Genomic DNA, 24,217 nt, shown 5'->3' with positions numbered 1-24,217 from the left:
ACCACCACCAACCACCACAGCCTGTATTTTGCCATTTTGTTGTGTTTTGCCATAAGAGGGACGTTTCTGGGTGGAAAGTCCATGTTCACCCCTCCAGCCAATCACAGAGCGGGGGGCGTGTCACTGAAGGCAGGCGCAATGTTGACAAGAAGAGTGGGAGGTTGAGCCATGGGTTAAACCATGGGAGGTAGTCCATTTTGAATTGTTTGTTTACAAACCCCACCTTTAATTATTAACAAGTGTGTAAGATAAACAACTACACTTATAAACTAAACTGCTTGATAATCAGTAGATTTTTGATAAACCACTATTTGGAGTTAATTAAAAGCAACCCCGACTGTAATGACAAGTTTGCTCTATATTATTTATTTGGTTGTTATTAGCATAACTATGAGATTCATTTTTCAAAAATCATTTCCAGTTTAATACATTTTTGTGGACGTACGCCGCCATTGTTATTGTTATACGTCACTAGGCACTGAATACGTTGCAACGTAGAATGGTGGCTGGCTCTCTGCCGAGAGATGTGAAACGCCTATATAGAAAGTAAAGTAATTGTTTGTAGAGTTCCTAAAGGGACGGTCAAAACTCTTGAATACTTCTAGTGAATGACGAAAGCACAGCGTGGGGGAGGCTGACTCTCCCGATCGCGTGTTGTTGTTTTTTTAGGAACATTGCAGAGGCTTACCTTGCTTTCTTTATAGCGTTTCACATTGCTCGGCAGAGCCGCCATTCTACGTCACTATGCACTGAATGCCTTGCAACGTAAATAACAATGGCAGCGTACGTCCAAATAAAGTTTCTACAAATGTTAGTAACAAGTTAAACCAAATAAATAATAAATAAAATAAATAATATAGAGCAAACTTGTCATTACAGTCGGGGTTCCTTTTAAAAGAACATGTCCGATAAAAACACATTGTAATGAATGAGAGAGACTGAGCGAGGTGACTGTGGCAAGATGGCCGCCCCATGCGGACGTTCGATTCCATTGGCCAGCAGCATGGACGAAACATCTAATCTTTATAGATATCTATTGGTTCGGATCGGTGAAAATCAATGGGCTCGGTATAAGATGTATTCTCAGGAGTTTGTGAATTCACAAATACCGCGAGAATTCAGTCTCAACAGTCATTGGGATAAAGTGGAAAACGGAATCTGCCTGTTAAAAGACATGTCATATGGGTGGAATCATCCATTCAGTTGTAACAACAGTCATTGAGGCACCCGAAAGTGGCTGTAAACTTATGAAAGGATGAAAGCATTGTATGTGATAGTTAGTTACGTAGGTAGTGTCGCATACCTCACCATCTGTTCACAGGTTGTTTCTCAACCTTGTCATAATAGGCCTCCCACACTCCTCTTTCAAACCAAGTGTCTTCTCTGTCCAGAGTATGTCCATTTTGGTCCTCAAAAGAGTAATGTTTCTCTTTGAAGTGCAGGTAGACAGCTGGCAAGACAGACAGTGGCTCGTGAAATCGTATTTGTTGTCTCATGAATAATATACAGTAACTTCAGCTTTAATCAAACCTGCTGACAATTGAATGTTGTTATGCGTAATTGCAGAATGCTAATATGGTAAATACATAGAGTACCAACTTCATGAAGTTACCATTGGTTTGCATTAGCACCCCTGTGGCTAACTGCAGCCTCACAGAACTGCTTGCACAGCTGTAGACTCTGCTGTGTTGTTTTAAGTGGGCCTCAAGATGTCATTCAGCCGGTGCTGTACTCAGAGTGGTGCTCGTGGGTTTGGATGTCTGTAGTCTGCCTTAGACCATAAAGACCGTCAAGTGGCCTGGACTTGGTCTGAGTGTTATGGGAAAATGGAGTCTTCACTTATGATGACAGCACATTGTAAATAATCATGGATGTACTTTTGTGTCATCCAGGACAATGTGATGTACAAACTGATTTCCTGCTGCTCAAGGGTCAAAAAGCATCGTTGACATTTTACCTCCTGTCATGTGCCTTTGCTATTCTTTTGTCACCAGCAAAGAAGTCCTGTGGTTAATACGTTAACCATTCTGAGGTCAAGCAGTGATGGGGTAACTGTGTCACTATCATTTAAGGAGGTTGACGTGAAAACAAGAGCAACACAACAACTGTTCATGATTTGGTTTGAAATCCTATAAGACCAGAACTTCATGGACTGCAGCTCGTCTTTATGATGCCTTTAAAGGTATGCACAACGCAAACCTATTGTCTTCCCATAGGCTGTTAAGATACGATACGATATACTTTTATTTTCCCCGTGGGGAACTTTTTCCTGGGCTCCGTCCAGCTGCAGTTACAGTAAAGAAAAAACAACAGAATAAAAAGAGATAAAATTTAAGTTAAATAAGAAGTGCAGCAATAAGTAGAAGACTTCCCAGAAGTCTTCACAGAAGTATACATGTGTAAAGAAGTACATACATGCACACACCCATATACACACACACTTTTAAATATATATATATATATATATATATATATATATATATATATATATATATATGTATATATATATATACACATGAGTATGTACAGCACGGCTGCATATATTCCACACACACAACATTGCACCATATATCTTATATTTGATTTGCATTGTTTTAATTTTGCATAACTACAAATACTTTCATTCTTATTTATTCATTTATTTATTTATTATTGCTATTTTATGTTTCGATAAACCACACCTTCAAATATCATAAAGCCAAGATTTTCATGTGTACAAATAAATACTTCCATATGCTGAATGCAGACCCATCCTACGACTGCGTATTAGGGTAATATTCCGAGAAAAAACGTGCAAATTTGCCACTTTAAAAAAACGTGCAAATTTGCGAGTTTATAAAGAGGCAAATTTGCAAGAAAAAAACTTAGACAAATACACGTAGTGTAGCTATAGTCTAATGTGAGGATTTATTGGTGGTCAATGAGACATTGTTTATAAAATGAAAAGACAGGATGGAGACAGATTAATTCTTAATTTAAACTTTACTCATCATGCATATCAGCAAGAGCGACAACACTTCCTCACTATCCAATCAGATGCTAGCATACCATAGGTAAATGCAAGTGAATGACGGAGAGCAGCAAATTTGACACATCAATTAAGATACTTGTACAAAAAAATACCAAAATGTATGAATGTGTAAATAATAATTCTGGAAATATAAATGTACAAGTAAATATCAATTTTAATAAATGAACATAAATGTTTGATCCTCAGGGTGTGAACCTTCGCAAAGCGAGGTGTCTTTGTCGTTGCCCATACCCAATGCTTAAAAGAGTGAATGCTTAATTTAATTAACATCATATGATTAAGCTGTGCTAAAGCTATTACTATCTCGTTATGAAAACCCGACCAAAAAAGTATTGGCACAAACATTCGAGTAGTACGCCTCGTGTATTTCTCATAAGTTTCTGAGTTTTTTTCTCACTAATTTGCCCCTTTATAAACTAGCAAATTTACAAGTTTTTTTTTCTCTCGCAAATTTGCCATTTTATAAAGTTGAACATTTGCACGTTTTTATCTCAGAATATTATTATTATTATTATATTTATTATTATTATTATTATTTATTTGTCTTAAATAGCAGTAGCTGCGGGACACCAACCAGCAACAAGCTGCTTTTTGAATGAACTGTGACAAGGTGTTGTTCTTTCCCCATGCACTCCCTCTATCCTCTGTCGTCTGTCTTCCGGGAACGCTAATAGGCTCCATGCAGAGTAATGTGACCAATTGAATCATCCTCGGCCCGGAGCTGGAAGTTGCAAATCGGCGGGGCAGAGAGCGTCGTGCTCACTACGGCTGCAGCACCAAAAAAATAAAAAAAACTCTGAGTGGTGACACAAACGGTGTTTGTCTCAAGACTTCTCTGGGATTTATACCCTGTCCTGCCAAAGGAACTACTATTTGCAGCATTCCGATCGGTTTCGTCTGCTTTTACCACTTGGCAGACTTAAGACAAGCTGATAGGTGAAAAGGTCAGAGGGCCCCTCTGTAACCCTGACTGCAGATTGAGGTGAGTAGATAGAATAGACTGTCATATCAGGACAATGAGTTGTGATGTGATCAGTTTACTCAATTTGAGGAAACATGACTTGAAACTTTATGAGTATAGCTGTATAACATGTTTGTTTGACAGTACGTACATATTGTGTAAGAGCACAACTGTTTATTAAATGGAGTCTTTTGTACATGTTTGACAGTACCGCATTTAATACAAATGGACACAAAGGGCCTATGCGAATTCATTCATGCTCTGTCAGTTGACTGAATGTGACATGAAGCCTTGTGAGATGGGCAGTCACATTTCTTTCTACTCGTTTTATACAAATTTAGACTCTAGATAAAAGAAATGGCTGACATTCTCAAAGTCTTATTTAACCACCATTATTAGGGAATAAAGAGAGATGTCTGAGTATTCTACCAGCCTCAGGGTCTTTTTACTGCACATATGTTGTACAAACCGCAACATTTTTTGTGGGTTTCATCAGACATTTGAACAAATCACAAGTAGAATGTTTGTTTTTCACAGATGTTTCAAATATCTCATATACTATGTATTGATTTAGAGTGGACTATGTGTGAAAAACATTTTGACACATTAAGTTAGCCCCGTAGAGCTAATTTTTGCTTCATCTGCCACTGATGCATTCCATTTTTAAAAGATCTAATAGTATAATTTCACTTGGGTCATGTTTACATATTAAAGGGAGATACTGCAGATTAAAAATATCAACAAAAACAGAAAATTGTGATTTTATTCATCAGTTTTAGCTCTCATGGCCCAAAAATGAGTCGTGTTTGCAGGCACTCCCCGTGCTCAAGTGTTTTTTTTGCGGGTACTGCAGTTTCCCCCAACCTTCCAGATATATACAGACTCCATATTGATGGCTGGTGACCAGTCCGAGAATGTACCTACCTCTCATTCAGTCAGCTGTGATAGGGATTTTATGATCGCCCATGTTAATCGTAACCAAGTTGCAATACTAGGGCTTCATTTTTCTTTGTGTGGGAAAAAAAACGTTACTGATCTCAAATATGCTAAAGCAAAATGGCCCAGATAACAAAGGTACATGTACATTTTCTCAGTACGAGTCACATTTTCTAACTGACAAAATGTAAAATCTATAAAATAGAATATAGTAATATAGAATGTAAAAATAAAAAGCAATTTAGTCCAGTCATTCAAAACTCAAGTCTTTTTGTGCAATGTTGCGATGCAGTGAACTGATTTTCCTCTCATAAAGATTCCTTCTTATTACATACAGTTTAACATACAGAAGATGAATACAAAAATAAATGAACGTTTTTGTCACCTTTCCACTAGTCAAGGCATGTAATTTGCTGAAGCAGAAGTGGTCCTGGTATCTGCTCCTTGAAAACCTCAAAAGCTAAAGATAACTGCGGAAATGACTCAAACTTTTTGAAACGGTACAAAGAATGTCTGCAATTATTTTCTATAAAGCACTCAATTGTGCCTGAAGCTTGAAAGGGTGGCCCCAGGTTTGTCAAACATATCAATCTGATGATAAAAACTGCTAATGCTATTATTCATGTGAACCAAACAATTCATTGATCAACAAATATATGCCAGGACTTACTGCGCCATATTCAATTTGGATAGTGGACCCACGATTCCACTAGCTCAGCCATTTCTTTTTTCCTGGAGAAAACTGTAATGCAGGCATGACAAATTGCGGTCCTCGAGGGTCGGAGTCCTGCATGTTTTAGAGGTTTCCCTACTCGAACTGCAGCTGATTCCAATTAACAGCATCGTTATCAGGCTTATGCAGAGCTTAATGATGAACTGATCTGTGTTGAAGAAGGGAAATATCCAAGACCTGCAGGACTCCGGCCCTCGAGGACCAGATCTCGCCATCCCTTGTATTTGTTGTAGCGTGCAGGGTGGCAATAGATTGACAATAAACTCGGACAAACTTCAGAACGGCAAGCTTCTAACATACATTGCTGGTACTGAGCAAGTAATAGCATAAATAATAGCGCTCCTATTGGAGACTCTCGGTACTACACATGACAAAAACAAAGTGCTGTTTAGATTTTTTTTTTTTTAATAACTGTGTTGCTGCTGTGTGTTTTTTGTGTGTTATATTATCTGTGATAATATTAAAGCCCGTAACCCTCGTGAGGATAAGTGGTTCAGACAATGGATGGATGGATTCATATTCAAATGTGTGCAAATGGCAATGTTTTTACACCGGCAATTTTTTGGGGAAGAAACTGTCAGTATCCTCACACTAGCAACAACTCAAATAATTGCTTGATAAGTAACTGTATGAAAACAGCTAATCATCATCATCGTCGTCATCATCATGAATTTATATTCTCCCAAAACAAAGCAGAGGAGCCACAACTTGTTAGTGAATTCCAGTACTTGGGTGTTGTTCTACATCCATTCAAAGTACAGCTTTTTCAGTTTAAACAAATTTAAAACAATTGAACCTTGTTTGCTTGATATGTAAAGTTTTACATGGACTAGCACAACCATGACGTTTTCAATGTCATGTTTTGTAACATGAAACCAGAGCCATCTTTAAAGGGGAAGCCAACCGTAAACATTTATTGACAATAATATGTTGTATGTGACCTCACTAGTCTAAACATAACATTCTGATTAATATTACATTTGTAGAATATGAGTTATGAAGCACAATTCAGCTGTTTTTACCCATCTCTGGGGGCAGCCATTTTGCCACTTACTGTCGATTTAAGATTACATCAGTTGCTCAGGGCTCGGTTATGACCAAGCACAGCTCGCCTGTTTTCTGATGTTGAGCTGTGATTGGTTGTTACCTGAGACCTAAGCAACTGAGATGTAATTTTCACTCGACAGCAAGTGGCAAAATGGCCGCCTTTTGATATTTATAAAAACGGCTGGATTTTGCTGCTTAACTCATATTCCACTAAAGCCAGATTAATCAGAATACCATATTTAGACTAGTGGGGCTGCTTAGAACATGTTACTATCAAGAAAAATTTGGGGGGTTGACTTCCCCTTTAAAGGAAAATTAAAATTTTGAATTGACTTTTAGGTGGACTGTATTGAACAAAATATCACTGAATAGTTTGCCACTCTCAATCAGAGAATCTTCAATCTTTATAACATTCTAGAAACATCTAAAAGTGCGGATTAGGACCGACTCCATCTGTGACCATGTGAAATAATTTACAGGGTTGGGGAATCCAAGTCAGTAATGTTAAAACTCTGTCACAGATTGGCTTTAGCCACAGGTGCTCCTCAACTGGCAGGTAAACGAATAGAAGCACCTGTGGTGAAAACCCAAAAAGTTTCAGGGTTTTTACTTTCTGGACCTGGATTCCCCAACCCTGATCATTTATGTAACTTGATGTGACAGTCAGAGAAGTGTGCAGATGTTCAATTCCTCTGCCACTTCATTATGCCATATACACATTTTACATTATGTCGATTTACTTTTCTTCTGATTGTTGAAGCATGCACGTGTCGCCGATGCAGCAAAAGAGGTCTGCAAATCCCTTGATGTGATGTTCGAGTTGGCTTTTTACCTGAATTGTCATTTTTCTTGTGGTTCTTGCTGATATTTTAAAAGGTCGTCCACTTCTAGGCAGGATTGTAGTAATTTTCAGTGTTCTCTAGATACAGATGATCTGCTTCACAGTGGAATGATGATGCTCAATTTTTCTTTAGATGACTTTATAGCTTTCCCCAGACAGATGTGCTGTCACTACCCATTTCCCAAGGACCCCTGAGATGTAGTTTTGTCTCTGTTTCAGTCAGTGATGCACAATTTCTCCGCTAAACCTCTCTCATTTCATTGGTCTATTTCAGTGGTTAGTTTAGCTACCAATTTGTCCTACCTGATCTTACTTGACTGCTTGTTTTAAGCAATGCAGCTCAGGGTTCACTTACTTTTGCACCTACATGAATTGCCCAAAAACTCTTTTTAATTAAGTTTTAACTACACAATTGATAAAAAATATATATAAATAAAAATAACAATGCATTGAATTGATAAACCTACACCTGTTATTTCATATAAAATGTAATGGTTCAGATTGAACAACAAATCAGGTTGAAACAATTGGAAAGCCCTTTTTTAAATACTGTACAAATAGTAATAAAGGGGAAGCTTTTAAAAGTTATACACATGGAGTAGGAGGAGGAGTCAAATTAGATGCTGTTGACCTTTAAAACTGTGGTAAAGGTTTTGTAAGTACTATGAAAATGGTTGAGAAACCCAATTTGTCTTTTTACTAGGGATGGGAGAGTACCGATACCAATCACGACGGTAGCTGATACGAGTATTGCCGCCCTCTTGTGGCCGTTTTACGATCAAGCACAAGAAACTATGAAAATAGAAATAGCCATTAACTGTTTGCATATTGTACGTCTAATTTTAAGGGAAACTGCTATATTCGGATGTGTAGGCTTGCTCACAGAGACAGTTTTAGGAATTTGGCAAAATGTAACTTTTTATATAATTTCACATTTAATGGGAGTGCAGGCACTCCAGAGATACAAGCAACTCAAACTCCCATGTCACTTTGAAATTACATATTGGAAACGAATAGTAAACAATGCTAGCTATGCATTAGAAATGCTGTGAATGTTGCTAAGGTCACAATTTCAGATAGCTCCGACAGACTGGCCCAGTACAGTATAATAAAGCCTTATGGCGCACATGGTTAACATGTGACCCCTTACACACTACTGTATTGTCTGATGCTTTTCCCATAATGTCAGACCGCACATTATTCAGTAGCAATATTGAAATACAATGAATTGAAGGGGTAAATGAGTTAGCTTTGTGTTTGTGTTTGTTAAACACATTAACTGTGAATGTATTTATTCAAATGACGAATACATTAATATTGTTTATAGTCCTCAAAAGCTGAGCTCAAACGCACATGAGCTTTTGGAGACTGATCAAGTGTGTTTACTCAAGTTTAGTAATGTATGGTTTGATTGTAACCAAAGGGGCCTGTTGGTGGGCTCAATCTGGCTATGAGGATTAATTTGAAGCAAAAAAATAAATACAATTCTGTAGTGACTCGAGATCGGACTGTTTTTTCTTTTCTGTGTTTGTCATGCTTACACAGTTCTCTGGGGGTCACATCAATCAATTCACCGCTTCCCCCACAGAGGAAGTGCTTATTTGGTATTATCATGTGTAGTCATCTGAATTGGGCATTGGTTTACATTTGAATCTCTGTTAACTTTTCAATTTTAAAAGATAATAGTAATAACTTTTAAATTGAAATTCACCTCCAATTTTTGCACCCTCTAGAGGATATGACCAGGAACGCTTTTCCTAAGAAATATGACACTCTTTTGCAAAATAAAAAATATTTTCCTAATTTACTTGTATTGGTTTTAAAGAGGAAGTCAACAACAACAACAAAACTTTGAATAATGTGTTCGATGCAGCCCCACTGGTCAAAACGCAGTATTCTGATAAATATTGTGTTTGTGGAATTCATATTCCACAAACACAATATTTATCAGAGTACCGTTACGCAGAAAAATCCAAGGGACGGCCATTTTGCCGCTTGCTGTCAACTGAAGATGACATCACAGTTGCTCAGGGGTCAGCTAATGACCACTTACAGCTCACCTGTTTTCTGAAACTGAGCCATGATTGGTTGTTATCTGAGCCTTGAGAAATTGTGATGTCATCTTCAGTTGACAGCAAGTGGCAAAATGGCCACCCACTAAGATGGATAAAAACATGGCTTTTGCTGCTTAACTCATATTCCATGAACAATATTAATTAGAATGTCGTGGTTAGACTAGTGGGGGCACATACAACATATTATTGTAAAGAAAATCTTTGGGTTGAATTCCTCTTCGTTCTTCTTGTTATTTATATCAATTTCACTATGCCACAATTTTACTGGTACTCTTGACACCAAATTAGGCAAGGTGACCTCTGAACTTCAATATTACAAAAAAATTACCCAACTTTTTCATTTTGCTGCCATTCAAAAGATATCCAATGTGAAAGCAAATTTTCACAGAGCAGTTTGGACTCCTGTAAAATCCCATTGAAAGTGAATACGAGCTAGCTAACAAGATGAGTGTGGAGCAGTGCAGTGTGGTAAGTTTGGAGCTCCCTGCAGATGAAGGTCACATTCCTACTCTGCATGTTGCTGTGTTCCTCAGACAGATTTCCAGCTGGGAACTGCTCTAATCACCTGGCAATAATATTGACATAGAAATAGAAACTCTGGAGAGGACAAGACTCCAACTCTCTGCCAGTCGCACAATACATACATCTGGCTGTCAGAGTTCATGTACACACTGCGGGAGGAAGACACATGTGACATGTACATTATGAAATAATTAACTCTATACTGTAACTTGAGCAGTGTTTAATGAAATGTTTGTTTATTGAACGTATAAACAAGTAGCAGAAAAATAAAAGATTTAAAAGAAGAAAAACCTTATACAGTAATCATTACCCAGATAGCAAAATGTGGTTGAATCAATGTTGAATCATAGTTCAGCTTAAGTATTGAATCTACGTTGAGATCTGAAGTTTAAATTATACAGAAAGCGCAAGGTTGATAAAATGTTTGCTTATCAACCATAAATCACACAATATCAATGTTGGTTCAACCACCATCTAAATCCGAATCTACATGCATATTTTGGTTGATTTTACATTGAATTCTAAAGTTTAAACTATATAGAAAGCACAAGGTTGATAAAGTATTGAGTCAACGTTTGCTTTTCAACCATAAATCACACAATATCAATGTTGATTCAACCATCATCTAAATTAGAATCTACATCCATCTGTTTTTTTAACCGCTTGTCCTCACAAGGGTTGCAGGGGGCGCTGGAGCCTATCCCAGCAGTCTACAGGTAGTAGGCGGGGTACACCCTGAACTGGTTGCCAGCCAATCGCAGGGAACAGAGACCAACAACTATCCACACTCACAATCACAATCACACCTATGGACAATTTGGAGTGTACAATTAACCTGCCATGCATGTCTTTGGAATGTGGGAGGAAACCGGAGTACCCGGAGAAAACCCACGCAAGCACGGGGAGAACATGCAAAGCCCACCCAGGAAGGCCGAAGCCTGGACTTGAGCTCACGTTCGCTGCACTGGGAGGCGGACGTGCTAACCAGTCAGCCACAGTGGCTCCCTAGAATCTACATGCATAATAATAATATTTGTTTAATATTACAGTCACTTCCTTCACCTTATTAGTGAGCAAATACTTATTTGGAATAGACCAGACAAAGGCTCATTTATGCTTAACGTTGAATACGGATACAGTTACGTACATTATATGAGCCTTTCAAATGACAATGTGAAAGTGGAGGACTTTGCCTAGGAGTGTCGCATAGAGATGATCCATATATTCACTTGTTCGTCTCAGCAAGCTGTATAACATTCTAAAATATGTGTCCTTAACTCCCCACATGTTTTGAATTATTAAGCATTGAAGTATGAATTTGGGTTAGTCTAAAGAGTGAGAACTTTGCGTAGGAGTGTCACACAGAAATGATACAAATATGTACTTTTGTCTTGGCGGGCTTAACAGAGAGAGAGAGAGAGAGAGAGAGAGAGAGAGAGAGAGAGAGAGAGAGAGAGAGAGAGAGAGAGAGAGAGAGAGAGAGAGAGAGAGAGAGAGAGAGAGAGAGAGAGAGAGAGAGAGAGAGAGCGATTGAAAATGATGTCTCTTTCGGAAAGATCACAACTTTGAAGTGTCGTAGAGGCAGAGGACCAAGTTTAATGGATTCAGTGTCCTTCAAACATTCAGAAAGAAATACGCTTTTAAAGAAAAGAGTAGTTTATTGATTTTTAAGGACTCTCACGTTCATTGGATTCAGCGTCCCTCAAATAATAAGAAATTGTCCTGCTTGAAACAAAAGGAATTGCAATCATATAAAATTGCAATTATGCAATATTTATGTGTATGATTATAGCAGGCCTGTCCACAGAATACCCCCCCGCCCCCCCTAATCCCTTTCTCCGCTGAAGGAGAAAAAGGAGAAAGGCAAACATAGATTCAACGTTAATTAAACATTGACCTTTCAAATGTTTTAATTCAACCAAAATACAATGTAGATGCAATGTCATCTTTTAAACACAAACTTCAATGTTGACATAATTTTGTTGAATCAATGTTGATTGAATCACTCTTCAACCGTAACCAAAAATCAACCTTCTTAACCCTAATTCAATGTTGATTTGACATCTTGTGCTATCTGGGTAGTCACGGTTTACATGTTCAAAAGGAAGTAGGAAGAAAACGTATTTAGTCCTACTCCTTATTCTTTATACGTTTTGACTTATTTCATTATTGATGCAATGACAGGTTAATATATTTCAATGAAAGAAACAAACGTATACAAGTCTGCTCATGTATACAAGTCTACTTTGACGTGCGTACATTTGCCAGTAGCATATGTACATGAAATTCATAGGCATATACCATAATACATTTATGAATCATATCCTCATACTCACATATACAATGTTCATTACACTCATACTGAAAAAATTACATCTCTGCAATTTTACCAGCTCATGTCTGATTTAAGTAATTTTCTTAAACTTTGCTTTTGAACTTCTTTTTTTTTTACTCAGAAAGTGACTCACATCTATTCAAGTCAGTTAAAAAAACACACACCTTTGCTTAATATTTGTTCTTGATTTTTTTGTAGGCTTCTTCTTTTTTTTTACTCAGAAAGTGACTCACATCTATTCAAGTCAGTTAAAAAAACACACACCTTTGCTTAATATTTGTTCTTCATTTTTTTGTAGGCACTTTTACCCCTTATAAGGACTCTCTAATTTTAAACAGCTTCTGAGCAGAGTAGATAGTTATGTGCTTTTTGTGCTATTTTAAGTCTTAAAATTTCATCAGCAAATAAAACACTTCTGAATCACAACATATATCATTTATATACAATATGAATAGCCTAGCACAGACCCTTGGGGAACTCCATGATTAATCTTGAAGTGTTTTGATTGTATATTGTTAAACTGCAAGTACTGATATCTATTGTCCAAATAACTTTTCATCCATTTATATGCTAAACCTCTTATGCCATACCTTTCTAATTAATTCATTAATATAGAATAATCTATAGTATCAAATGTTTTTTTTAGATCTATAAAAATCCCAACAGTATTTTTTTTTATTATCTATGTTGGTAGATATTGTTTCTACGAGTTCCATGACTGCCATTGAGGTGGTCCGTTTTTCTCTAACCCCATATTGATTTTCGCTCAAAAGCTTATGTTTCTCAATAAAATTATTTAGTCTATATGAAAATATTTGTTCTAGAATTTTTGAGAAGTACAGTAAACAAAATGAGACCCAATATTGTGTTCCCTCACTATAATGTGATTCACTTTTTGCGGCCTTGCTGTTTTTGTGTACAGTTTTGCATGTAGTAATGTACCTATTTTCTAAAAAAATTATGAAGGTTTGAACATTGAGAATGTTTAAACGAGAAATGTGAGAAAATGCAAATACCTCAATGAGAAAAGTATATGAACTGTGTAGTGAGGGGTTTTAAGGCCTAGATACACCAATCCAACGTCGGCCAAATGTGACTGACGCCTACCACCTGTGGTGTCGGCCCAGAAGTTGGTACGTCGCATACAAAAATAATGTAAATACACACCGCAACGACCCCAACTATTACATACCTTCAGCGCATGCGCAAGAAGTAATTCCCCTCCATAACATTGGCGGCAGTAGTCATTATTCCTAAAGGCAACCAGAAACTTCTTTACGGGGGCGGGATATAAAAACGTAAACAATGCATACCGGTTACTTTTCTCTCACGATGTCCTCCCACGTGAATGAAAACCTCCGGCTTTTTGCAAAGTATTGTATATAAAAGTAAATCCTACCTTCTATATCCAGTCGCGTGCCATAGTTTGGCTTTCATACCTTTGTCGACATACCTTTTCAATATCATACAATGCTGGTCTCTCTTGAACCAAAGAGACAAAGTCATCTTCCCGAGCTTCTGTCCAGACAGACAATGTACGTTTAAATGTACAGCAGGGTGACGATGCGCAATATGAGCGGGGAAAAAATGGTCCAGGCTTTTCATCAGTACTGTTTATCCGCGTTCGTCACTTCCTCTTCTTGCCCCGTGCGCTGATCCACTAGCTAACAGCCAATCACAGTGATCAAATGTCATGTCGAATTTGCTGGAAACGCCCCCCTGACGTATTCCAACTTGATCCGGCTTTACGATAGTAAACTGGTCAGACAGCCCAATGCTGTTCAATTCCCGACGTCGGATTGGTGTATCTAGGCCTTGGATCCTTAAAACATTTAAAATAAATGTAAAGCATAAAGCTAACTACTTCGTGGATTTCATTTATTGTGGGTATTTTTTGGAAACCTAACCCCAGTGGAAAATCATACTGTGTTGACCCACAAAGGATTCAGCAGGGACCTAAACCTTTAAAAGGCACCTGGATTGTTATGACAAGTTTGCTCAACATTATTTATTTGGCTGCTACTAAAATAACATAACATAACATAACATATTCATTTTTGAAAAAAGATTTTTGAGAAAATATTTTTGAAAAAATATTTTTTAAAAAAGATTTTTTTTAAATAATTTTTGAAAAATCTTTTTTCAAAAATCTTTTTTCAAAAATCATCTTCATTTCCAGTTTAATCAAATTTTCTTCATTTCCAGTTTAATCAATTTTGTAGAAACCTTATTTGGACGTACTCCGATTGTTATTTACGTCGCAATGCATTCAGTGCGTAGTGACATAGAATGGCGGCTGGCTCTCTGCCGAGCAATGTGAAACGCCTATCAAGAAAGCAAGGTAAGCCTCGTTGCTTTCCTAAAGGGACGATCAAAACTCTTGAATGCGTCTAGTGAATGAGAGCACGGCGTGTGGGAGGGTGACTCTCCCGATAGCATGTTGTTTCTTTAGGAATGCTACAGAGACTTACCTTGCTTTCTTTATAGGCATTTCACATTGCTCGGCAGAGAGCCGCCATTCTATGTCACTACACAATGCCGCATACCTCCAAATAAAGTTTCTACAAAATGTATTTAACTGGAAATGATTTTTGAAAAATTAATCTCATTGTTATGTTAGTAACAACCAAATAAATAATACAGAGCAAACTTGTCATTACAGTTGTGGTTCCTTTTAAGCCATGGGTGGAAGAATGACGTATCAAAGGGAGAAGAAAGATCAAAGGGAAGAAGGGCAGTTGCTTGTTGCTTGCTGAGTAAAGAGTCAGTTTTTGGCGTGGAGACTAAAGAGACATGACTTTCCTTCACGTCCTTGTGTCATCATTTACCGCAATTCCACAATACAAATAATATCCTTGCTATGTGCACAGAGCACATCCTATGGGAACATTTGATGTTGAACTTATTTAATTTCAGCGTTGATCACAAACTTAATGTTGTTTGATTTATTCCAGGATCTGTAAAGATGACAAGCAAATCCAATACCAGCGTTGCGGATGGCAAGGTGTCCTCCTCCCCTCTTCTGTCGTCGCCAAAGCGGCACCGTCTGGTCACCAAAGACGGACACTGCACCCTTCGCCCCCCGCTGTGCCCCTCCGGATCGTGGCTGGGAGCGTCGAGTAGGGCCTGGCTGTTAGCCCTGCATGACATGTGGGGACAGTTAGTGGGTCTGCGCTGGAGATGGGTCCTCTTGGCCTTCTGCGCATCCTTTGTGGCCCACTGGCTGCTGTTCGCCTGTCTTTGGTATTTGCTGGCCCACATCAACGGAGACCTAGACGTACTGGATCACGACGCCCCCCCGCAGGGCCATGTGGTTTGTGTCAAGCACATCACCAGCTTCACCGCCGCCTTCTCGTTTTCCCTGGAGACGCAGCTCACCATCGGCTACGGCACCATGTTCCCCAGTGGGGACTGTCCGAGTGCCATAGCACTGCTGGCTGTGCAGATGCTGCTGGGGCTCATGCTTGAAGCATTCATCACAGGTGCTCTTATTTCCTCAACCTTTCTTTTGACCAACATTCAACTCAAGATACATTTGGAATTAAATAGGATTGAATGCGTCTGAGGCAAAGTTATTACAGTTAAAGACAAAGTCAACCCAAAAATTTTCTTGACAATATGTTCTATGCAACCCCACTAGTATTACGATATTCTGATTAATATTGTGTTTGTGTAATATGAGTTTAAGCAGCAAAATCCACCCGTTTTTATCCATCACATGGGGGCGGCCATTTTGCCACTTGCTGTCGACTTAAAATTACATCACAGTTGCTCAGGGCTCAGGTAACAATAGTGATTGGAAGATGAAGCTTCATGAAGCATTTGTGATCTTTTTTTACTCCTCTAAATGGTGCTCTTGATTTAAAGATTAAGTCTAGTGCAATGGAGAAATTGCCACTGCATTTTAAAACCAACAGTGCAATCTAGAGGAGTCAAAAAATATCAAGTGCTTCATGAAGCTTCGTTTGTCCATCACTAAGTAGCAATCAATCATGGTTCACCTTTTTTTTTTTAAGATGAGCCGTGATTGGTCGTTACCTGACCCCTGTGTAACTGTCATGTCCCTAAACTAATACTTTAAAGGTCATTACAGAATTGGAGGACATTCATACGGAACAGGGTTAAGGCCAGTGAAGAGAGAGAAAAAAAAGTTTGGCAGGATTCTGACTTTATTCTCAGAATTCTCACTTTAAATTTAGAATTCTCACTTTAAAGTGAGAATTCTCACTTTATATATTTATTTTTTACAGAGCCCCTAAAGTGACATTGGAGAATTTTTTATTTTTTAATATGCTTATTATTTTAAAAAAAATTGTTGTTTTAATTCTGCCATGTCACTTCAGGGGCTCCGTAAAAAATAAATATATAAATAGAATTAAATATCAATCAATAAATAAAAATGCTCTGCTCTCACTTTTATTTATTTCGTGCTGCAGACGCTTTGCCAGGTCGAAATGTTATTCAAATAAGGGGGCGGTCCTAAGCATGTCGTGGGTTGGGCTCCGCTCTTACAAAGTTCAAGCTGCCTTTCAATGGACTATATGCCATGGAGGAGGCAGGACTTCCGACTTCCGGGTTTTCACCCATCAACTTTGTTTCCGTTTCCGGTTTGCGACGTGTGGGCCGCGTTCCAGTACTTGCGCTTCCGCCTTTGTGCGCCTCGGTTGTGTGTTCCCATCGACAGCTGCAAGGCGTGTAGTGTCTGTCTCAGTGTCCGAAGCATTTCAGCCAATGAGCGGGAGCGCGCGGTTGGGTGGCGCAGGGGTGGGGGTGCGAGTGTTGGAACGCGGCCAGCAATGGCCGGAAACGGCGCTGTGTAAAACCGGAAGTCAGAAGTCCGTGTATCTAACCCATGATCGAGTGAGCGGGTCGGCGAACAAGGAAGTCTCCCCAGCTTGCATGGAGAGCTCCAACAATGGACGAGTATCTTGTCCACTGTCACCACGACTTGTTGTCCAGCAAGTCAAGTTCCAAGTTGTGGTGACAGTGGACAAGATAGTCGTCCATTACTGGAGCTTTCCATGCAAGCCGGCGACCGCGGCCAGACTTCCTTGTTCGCTGACCCACTCACTCTAGGCAGTTTGCAACAGCAGAGCCCAACCCACAACAGGCTTAGGAACGCCCCCACATTTGAATAAAATTTCGACCTGACAGAGCGTCTGCAGCATGAAATAAATGTTTTTATTTATTGATTGATATTTAATTATATATATACATTTAGTTTTGTATTTATTTCGACATTTCTTTTTATATATTTTATTTAATTTCGTTTTATATAGATGTTGATTGGGATATCACCCGTTTATTCCTCTCAACAAAACGCCACTGTTAGCCGTAGCTGACGTCAGAGTACAACAACTCACGAGGCTAGCAGAAAAAAAAAAACACACGCAACCAAACCACACGTCTCATCCCCTCCCTCCTGCGAGACCTGTGTTGCGCTCACTAACAGTCAGACATAATAGTGCTCAACATTAAGGCAACCCAGAACACACACAACCACTTAGTTCGTTACAACACACACACACACACTTCTTTCTCTCTCTCTCTCTCTCTCTCTCTCTCTCTCTCTCTCTCTCTCTCTCTCTCTCTCTCTCTCTCTCTCTATAGAGTTGTTTTTATTTCCATGTATTATTTATTTTTTGTATTTAATTTTGGAATTCTTTTTTTTTATATCCATTTTTATTTTCACTTTTAGACATTTATTTATTCATTTTTAATTTGGGCGGTTTTGGTCCTCCATAAAGTCCAGCATATCATGTGATGCACTGCTTTCTTCTTCTACCATGCTAAAACGCTTATGGTAACAGGGTTGTGTGCAAGTTGTGGGACACACGTTCCATGAACAATAATTATTTGAAATATTGTGTTTATTAAAGCAAATGTTCCCACCGTTACGAGACAACAATGAAACAATGCACAAAAAAAAGTCATTTAAATTTCATTTTAACCATTTTATTTGAGACTATTCGGTCAGTAGGGTGTTTGAGACAAGAGATGAAAGCAATTTAGGGGGTACTCCAGACTTATTTGGTATTTCTAAAACAGCATCCTTTTGTGTGTTTTTTTTTAATTTAAGATTTGGTCTCAGGACAAGTAAATTTACTCATAAACTGCATGTTTTAGTATTTTGTATGTGGATTATTTAAAATTTGATGGGTGGGATGTCAAATGTGCTCAAATTCTGGAATGACCCAAAACTGCTAATAATTAAATACAAATACAAACTAATACAAAGCATTTGAAAAATATAAACTAATAAAGGCTAACTAAAATGATTCATTACATTTTGTTTTTGTAATAACTAAACTGAAACGAAGCATTTTAAAAACCAATAAAAACTAACAAAAAATACTCTAAAAAAATAACTGAATTAAAAAAACTAAATTCAAAACAACATTTTAAAAAAGTAGCTATATTTAAAGGCTGCGTGTATCCATGGACAAGAAAAATGTACAAATTGTACTTGTTTTTTTCTGGGGGGGGTCATTTACAATCTCTGCCATACCTCTCTTCAGGAGTATGGCACATTTAAAGTTGTGATTGTTTTAATAAAATTAAAAGTTAATTAAAATCTTGGTCTTAATTTGAATGGTGGAGACAGTGCAATGCTGAGTCGCTCGCAGACTTTGATAATAAGCGATGAAGCACACAATGACTCACCAAAGCAAAAACATACACGAGACAAATTGGAATGAGGAACGTCATTTACAAATTGTCAATTGTCTACCAGGTGCATTTGTGGCCAAGATCTCTTGTCCTCAGAAGCGAGCCACAGCCATCCAGTTTAGCCACCAGGGCGTGGTGGGCCAGCACCAGGGCCAAACCTGCCTCATGCTGAGAGCCACAAACCTGCTGCGGCGCCCTCTGGTGGACGTGAAGGTGAGTGCCGTCCTGTATGAGGAGCACGAAGGCCAACCCCTGCACCAAACCTCTCTGGACTTCTACGTGGATCATCTGGGCCAGCATCCCTGCCCCTTCTTCATCTTCCCACTCACCTTTTACCATCCCCTGGACCGCCGCAGCCCCCTCTACCCCGCCCTGCGTGAAGGCACACCAAACCACTTTGAGCTGGTGGTGTTTCTGTCAGCCTCGCAGGAGGGAACGGGGGACACCTGCCAGAAGAGGACCTCCTACCTGTGCCAGGAGATCCAGTTTGATCGTTGCTTTGTGCCCGCCTTGGGCCTGGATGCCTGCGGGAGGTACGTGGTGAGCAACCATCACTTTGACACGATGCATTCCAAGGACCCTTTGGACAAGGACTGTGTTGTGCAGATCAACGGTGATGGTAGCGACAGGATGGAGTAAGGCTACTGGGACAAAGGGCAGGTCATGAGGTACAGTTGTGGAGCAGAAATTGTATTTTGTCAGGTGGAATGAGGATGATTTGGGGAAATTAAAGTATGTGTTGAGTTGTTGTTGTTAACCTTAATTAAAAACCTTAAGTCATTGTTCACCTTTTAATCTGTTCCCAAGGAATGATCCCAATGGGGATCTAATTTCTAATTCCAACAGGCCCACTTCTTATTAAAATCCATCAATCCACTTTCTCTACTGCTTTTCCTCATTAGGGTCATGTGTGAACTTGAGGCAGGGTCCACCACCATATGCTGTACTGGCCAGTGAACTAATTGTGGGGTACATATAAACAAGAAACCATTCATACTCATCTTAATGGGCAACCTGGTGAAAACCCACTCCGAGCCAAGATTCAAACTCAGTACCTCTCAACTGTGAGAAAGACGTGCTTTCCACTAAACCACTATGCTGCCATGGATTAAGATTAAGATATAGTACTGTAATGTGTTTTATTTTTGTTACTGCTCTCTGGAGCTTTCTGGTACAGTTCACATCAGGGGTCACTAACTACGGCCCTTGAGGGCCCCTAGCCTGCATGTTTTGGATGTTTCCTTTTTTTCTCTGAGAGCTCAGTATTATTCATCCGGCAGTCTTCCCGAGTCAAAATGTCATCATAATCACTCTTTTTTTGTATTTTTTAATTCACCTGAAACCTGTTCACCTAAACAAACCCCCAAACACTTTGATCCTTCCTCTGGTCTCCTGATAAATTGACAACTCTGGCGGGACTCTGAAGTTGGGCTGCTTGTTTATGGAAAAAATAATAATCACAATTATTTTGGTAATAATTGAAATCACGATTATTCAAATGATTCTTAATTTAAACATTTTAAAATATTAAGACGAATAAAATTATTTGAAACTATAATTACGTAAGTTCCTTTTGGACCAAGCTAGCTTGCTGCTGGTAGCTTGCTGTTAGCTAGCAGTCACCGCTAAACACTGGCAACAGGTGCCGTACAATACAATGTCAGCATAATTATGTCTCAGCGCTCTTAACTGGAGCTTGAACGTTATACCACGACGACACACTTCCAGAAACAACTTCAAAATAAAAGCGCTACTATGCATTGATCTACATATACTACTTGGTAAGGTAAGGTTTATTTTGAAATTGGGTTAGCCCCGTGTACTGTCATGCATACTGCCGTTAGCTTGACTACGATTATCTCAGCGGGTATCCGAGGCAGAAATGACGGCCATAGCATTAATAATCGTTTTTATACGATTATGCCAATTTTGTAATCGTAGAGGCTAATCATCGAAATCGTAATTGAATTTCGATTAATTGCATAGCTCTATTCTGAAGTATCCGGTTAAGGTGAAGGGTTTGGGATTTTTCAAAGGTTTTAGGTGAGTACAAAGCACAACCGCACACGCATGCACGCAAAAAAAAAAGAAGAGCGATGATGATAACATGTTGACTTAGGAAGGCTGCCGAATGAATAATACTGAGCTCTCAAAAAAAAAAAAAATCCAAGACCCTTCACCTTAACCAGATACTTCAGAGTCCCGCCAGTTGTCATGAAGTTGCCAAGAGACCAGAGGATGGATCAAAGGAAGGAAAGATTACGCAAAGTTAAATCCAACACCAACCAGGCACCACCCTCCACCCACAGAGTTACAAATCCAGAATCTTTCACCAACCCCAGATACATCTGAATTCAGGATTAGGGAGACATCAAGAAACCAGAGGATGTTTTTGATGTTTCCATCCTCCAACACACCTCAATCAAATGATCAGTTTCTGATAATTTGAATCAGGTGTGTTGGAGGAGGAACCGCTTAAAAAATGCAGGACTCCGGTCCATGATGACCTGAGTTGGTGACCCCTGGTTTACATGGCCCATACAAACCACTAATCAATCACAATTTTACATAGGCATCCAATAATCTGGTTTTTGCTGACTTTGATCGGAAGTCAGGGGATTAACTGCAAATTTTTCACGGTGCGTGTGTGTAGAAGACACAAGTTGATTAACACAAAATTTGTTAACAATTCATTTCTCTCCCATAATAGAAATCAAGAAAAAATGTACCAGGTTGAACAGCACTGAATATTATCCACTTCCATTTTGACTATAGACTAGTGTCCATACAAGCCCGCTCAAGTCACATGCAGAACCTTAATACAGCATTTTACATTGTTGAATGTGTTGTTTGTGCCTTCCAAACAGTCGGCGCTTTCAGTTAGTTAATGTCATTATATGTGGAAGATATTCAATCATTATTCAGATATTTCAAGTAGTCAAACTGTGTCCTTTGATGGAAACTGAAGTTATGGTGAGTGTCTTAGCAAAAAGGCTCAAGACACACTTCGAACTACTTTAAATGACAGTGTGACATTGTCTTGATTTAATCATCAGTCCCATTGTTATTCCATCAAGTCAGCAAATACTATCAGACTACATTGGTAACGGAAAATATTCAAATGATCAGTATATAATGTTTAACATGGTCAGCAACTGTTAATGTGCCACAAAAATCAAAATTGTTGACTGAATGGAATTTGTAACTGAACTTGCTGATTAAGACATTACATTTTTTCACATTGCATTTTTCCATCCATCCATTTTCTTAACCGCTTTTCCTCACAAGGGTCGCGGGGGGCGCTGGAGCCTATCCCAGCTGGCTTCGGGCAGTAGGCGGGGTACACCCTGAACTGGTTGCCAGCCAATCGCAGGACATTGCATTTTTGTTTTATTAATATTTTTATTTTTGCCATATTTGAGCAAGTAGAATATTTGAAAGTAGGAATAAATAGTGTGTGAAGAGGATATGTAAAGAAGGGACAGAAAGGAATGGTGCACTGTCGTCCTTGAAGTGCATTCAAGTTGCTGATTTGTGATGACGTGATAATCATAAGTGACACTCAAGAGGCCGACATATCAATAGTCAATAAGCCAGATCGAACCCCAAACTCAGAACTATGCAACATACATGCAAAACACTCATTGCTTCACCCAAACTAAATATCTATACTACTCACATAAATAAAGAAAAAGAAAGATTTTTTTTCTTTTACACACAAACACGTGATCTCCTTTAACAAACAGTGCTTGAGACCTCACAATATAATTGTCACAAAGGTTGAATGAACACACAGCTGATTGTGTTATTGTAGCAGTTCGGTTCAATGTAGTCAGTCAGCAATAATATTAAGAGTTTAAGAGTGCTATGATCAAAAAGGGTTTCATGAATACATTTGTGGTTTGAAAACTATCCTTCATATGACATGTTCAACAAAGCAACTGGCAATTGACTGATTTGTAGATAACCTCTTAATTTTGAAAAATCATTGCACAAATCATTATATGAATCATGTATTTTATTTATCAAAATGTTTTTCTATTTGTTGTAGTACACAAATGGGTGCTTGTATTGTCATTGGTACAATAGAGAATCATTTCACAGAATCATTCAGTTTTAAATCAAATATTTTTAGGAAGAAACACTTCACATGCGTATGATTGTGATGATGGGTGAGATGTGTCTCACGTTTTTGTGCCTTTGTACAGTGTACATTATGAGAAATAAATATTTTCTAAACAAGCCTGGTAGATGAGACTTTTTTTTTATTCTTCCGTTGTTCAATATGAAGTCTCAAGTGATGTATAGCGTGAAGTACACAGAGGAGCAACGCTGCCCCCAAGTGGTGGGGAATCAAACATGCATATTTCTGAGCGCACAGAAAATGAACGGAAACACGGGGGAGCACATGCAAAACTCCATACAAGAAGGAAGGCAGGATCTAAGTAAGATTCGAATCCTGAACCTCAGAAATGTGAGTCAGACAAGTTGCTGCTCAGAATATTTTGGGGAAGCAATTTATGCCAGATGTTCAATTCAAAAAGTGCAATTCATAGGCTATTATTTACATTTAATATATTGCACACAAAGTGAACTACTTGATTTCATTTTATTTATTTATTTATTTACAGGTGTATGATTTATTGCTTTAAGATAATGAAAACCAAAATTCATCACCTTAAGAAATTACAATAGCATGTTACCTTATTATTATTATTCTTAAAACTGCTTCACCATGAGATTGCATCATCTTACAATGCTGAGCATCTGATAGTTCCTGGCCAAGAAGAAAATTACCATTCTAGACCCAGAGCAAGCTCCCTATTCACATGGCATGGCGCTGTGTGATTCTTCTCTATTTCTCAAGCTTAAGGTCATCAAGGGGGACCCGTTTGGAAGACATGGACGACATCAAGATAGCAGTGACCAGAAACCTTCCACGTATGTATGAAGGTGTGGCGGAGAGGGCTGGGAGAAGTGCATTACACTCTAGGAGTACTTCAAAAGAGACAAATTTATCTACTTCATATGTGGATTTTCTTAATTTAGCTAAAAAGGCAAAAAATT

The 24,217-nt window shown here is 38.6% G+C and overlaps 1 protein-coding gene across 1 annotated transcript; it reads left to right on the top strand.

Moving 5' to 3' along the window:
• Positions 1-3,773: 3,773 nt before the first annotated feature.
• Positions 3,774-23,392, top strand: kcnj13 (potassium inwardly rectifying channel subfamily J member 13). Its single transcript, XM_086080629.1, has 3 exons — positions 3,774-4,013; positions 15,436-15,963; positions 19,215-23,392. Exons 2-3 carry the CDS (start codon positions 15,447-15,449, stop codon positions 19,787-19,789), a joined length of 1,092 nt encoding a protein of 363 aa, XP_085936755.1. The 5' UTR covers positions 3,774-4,013; positions 15,436-15,446; the 3' UTR covers positions 19,790-23,392.
• Positions 23,393-24,217: the final 825 nt, after the last annotated feature.

This window comes from Leptonotus elevatus, chromosome 7 (genome assembly GCF_054856555.1).
Source record: "Leptonotus elevatus isolate MCC_2025b chromosome 7, RoL_Lele_1.0, whole genome shotgun sequence".
Classification (NCBI taxonomy): domain Eukaryota; kingdom Metazoa; phylum Chordata; class Actinopteri; order Syngnathiformes; family Syngnathidae; genus Leptonotus; species Leptonotus elevatus.
Note: the sequence above shows the minus strand (reverse complement) of the source record. Positions and strands in the feature narration are given on the sequence as shown.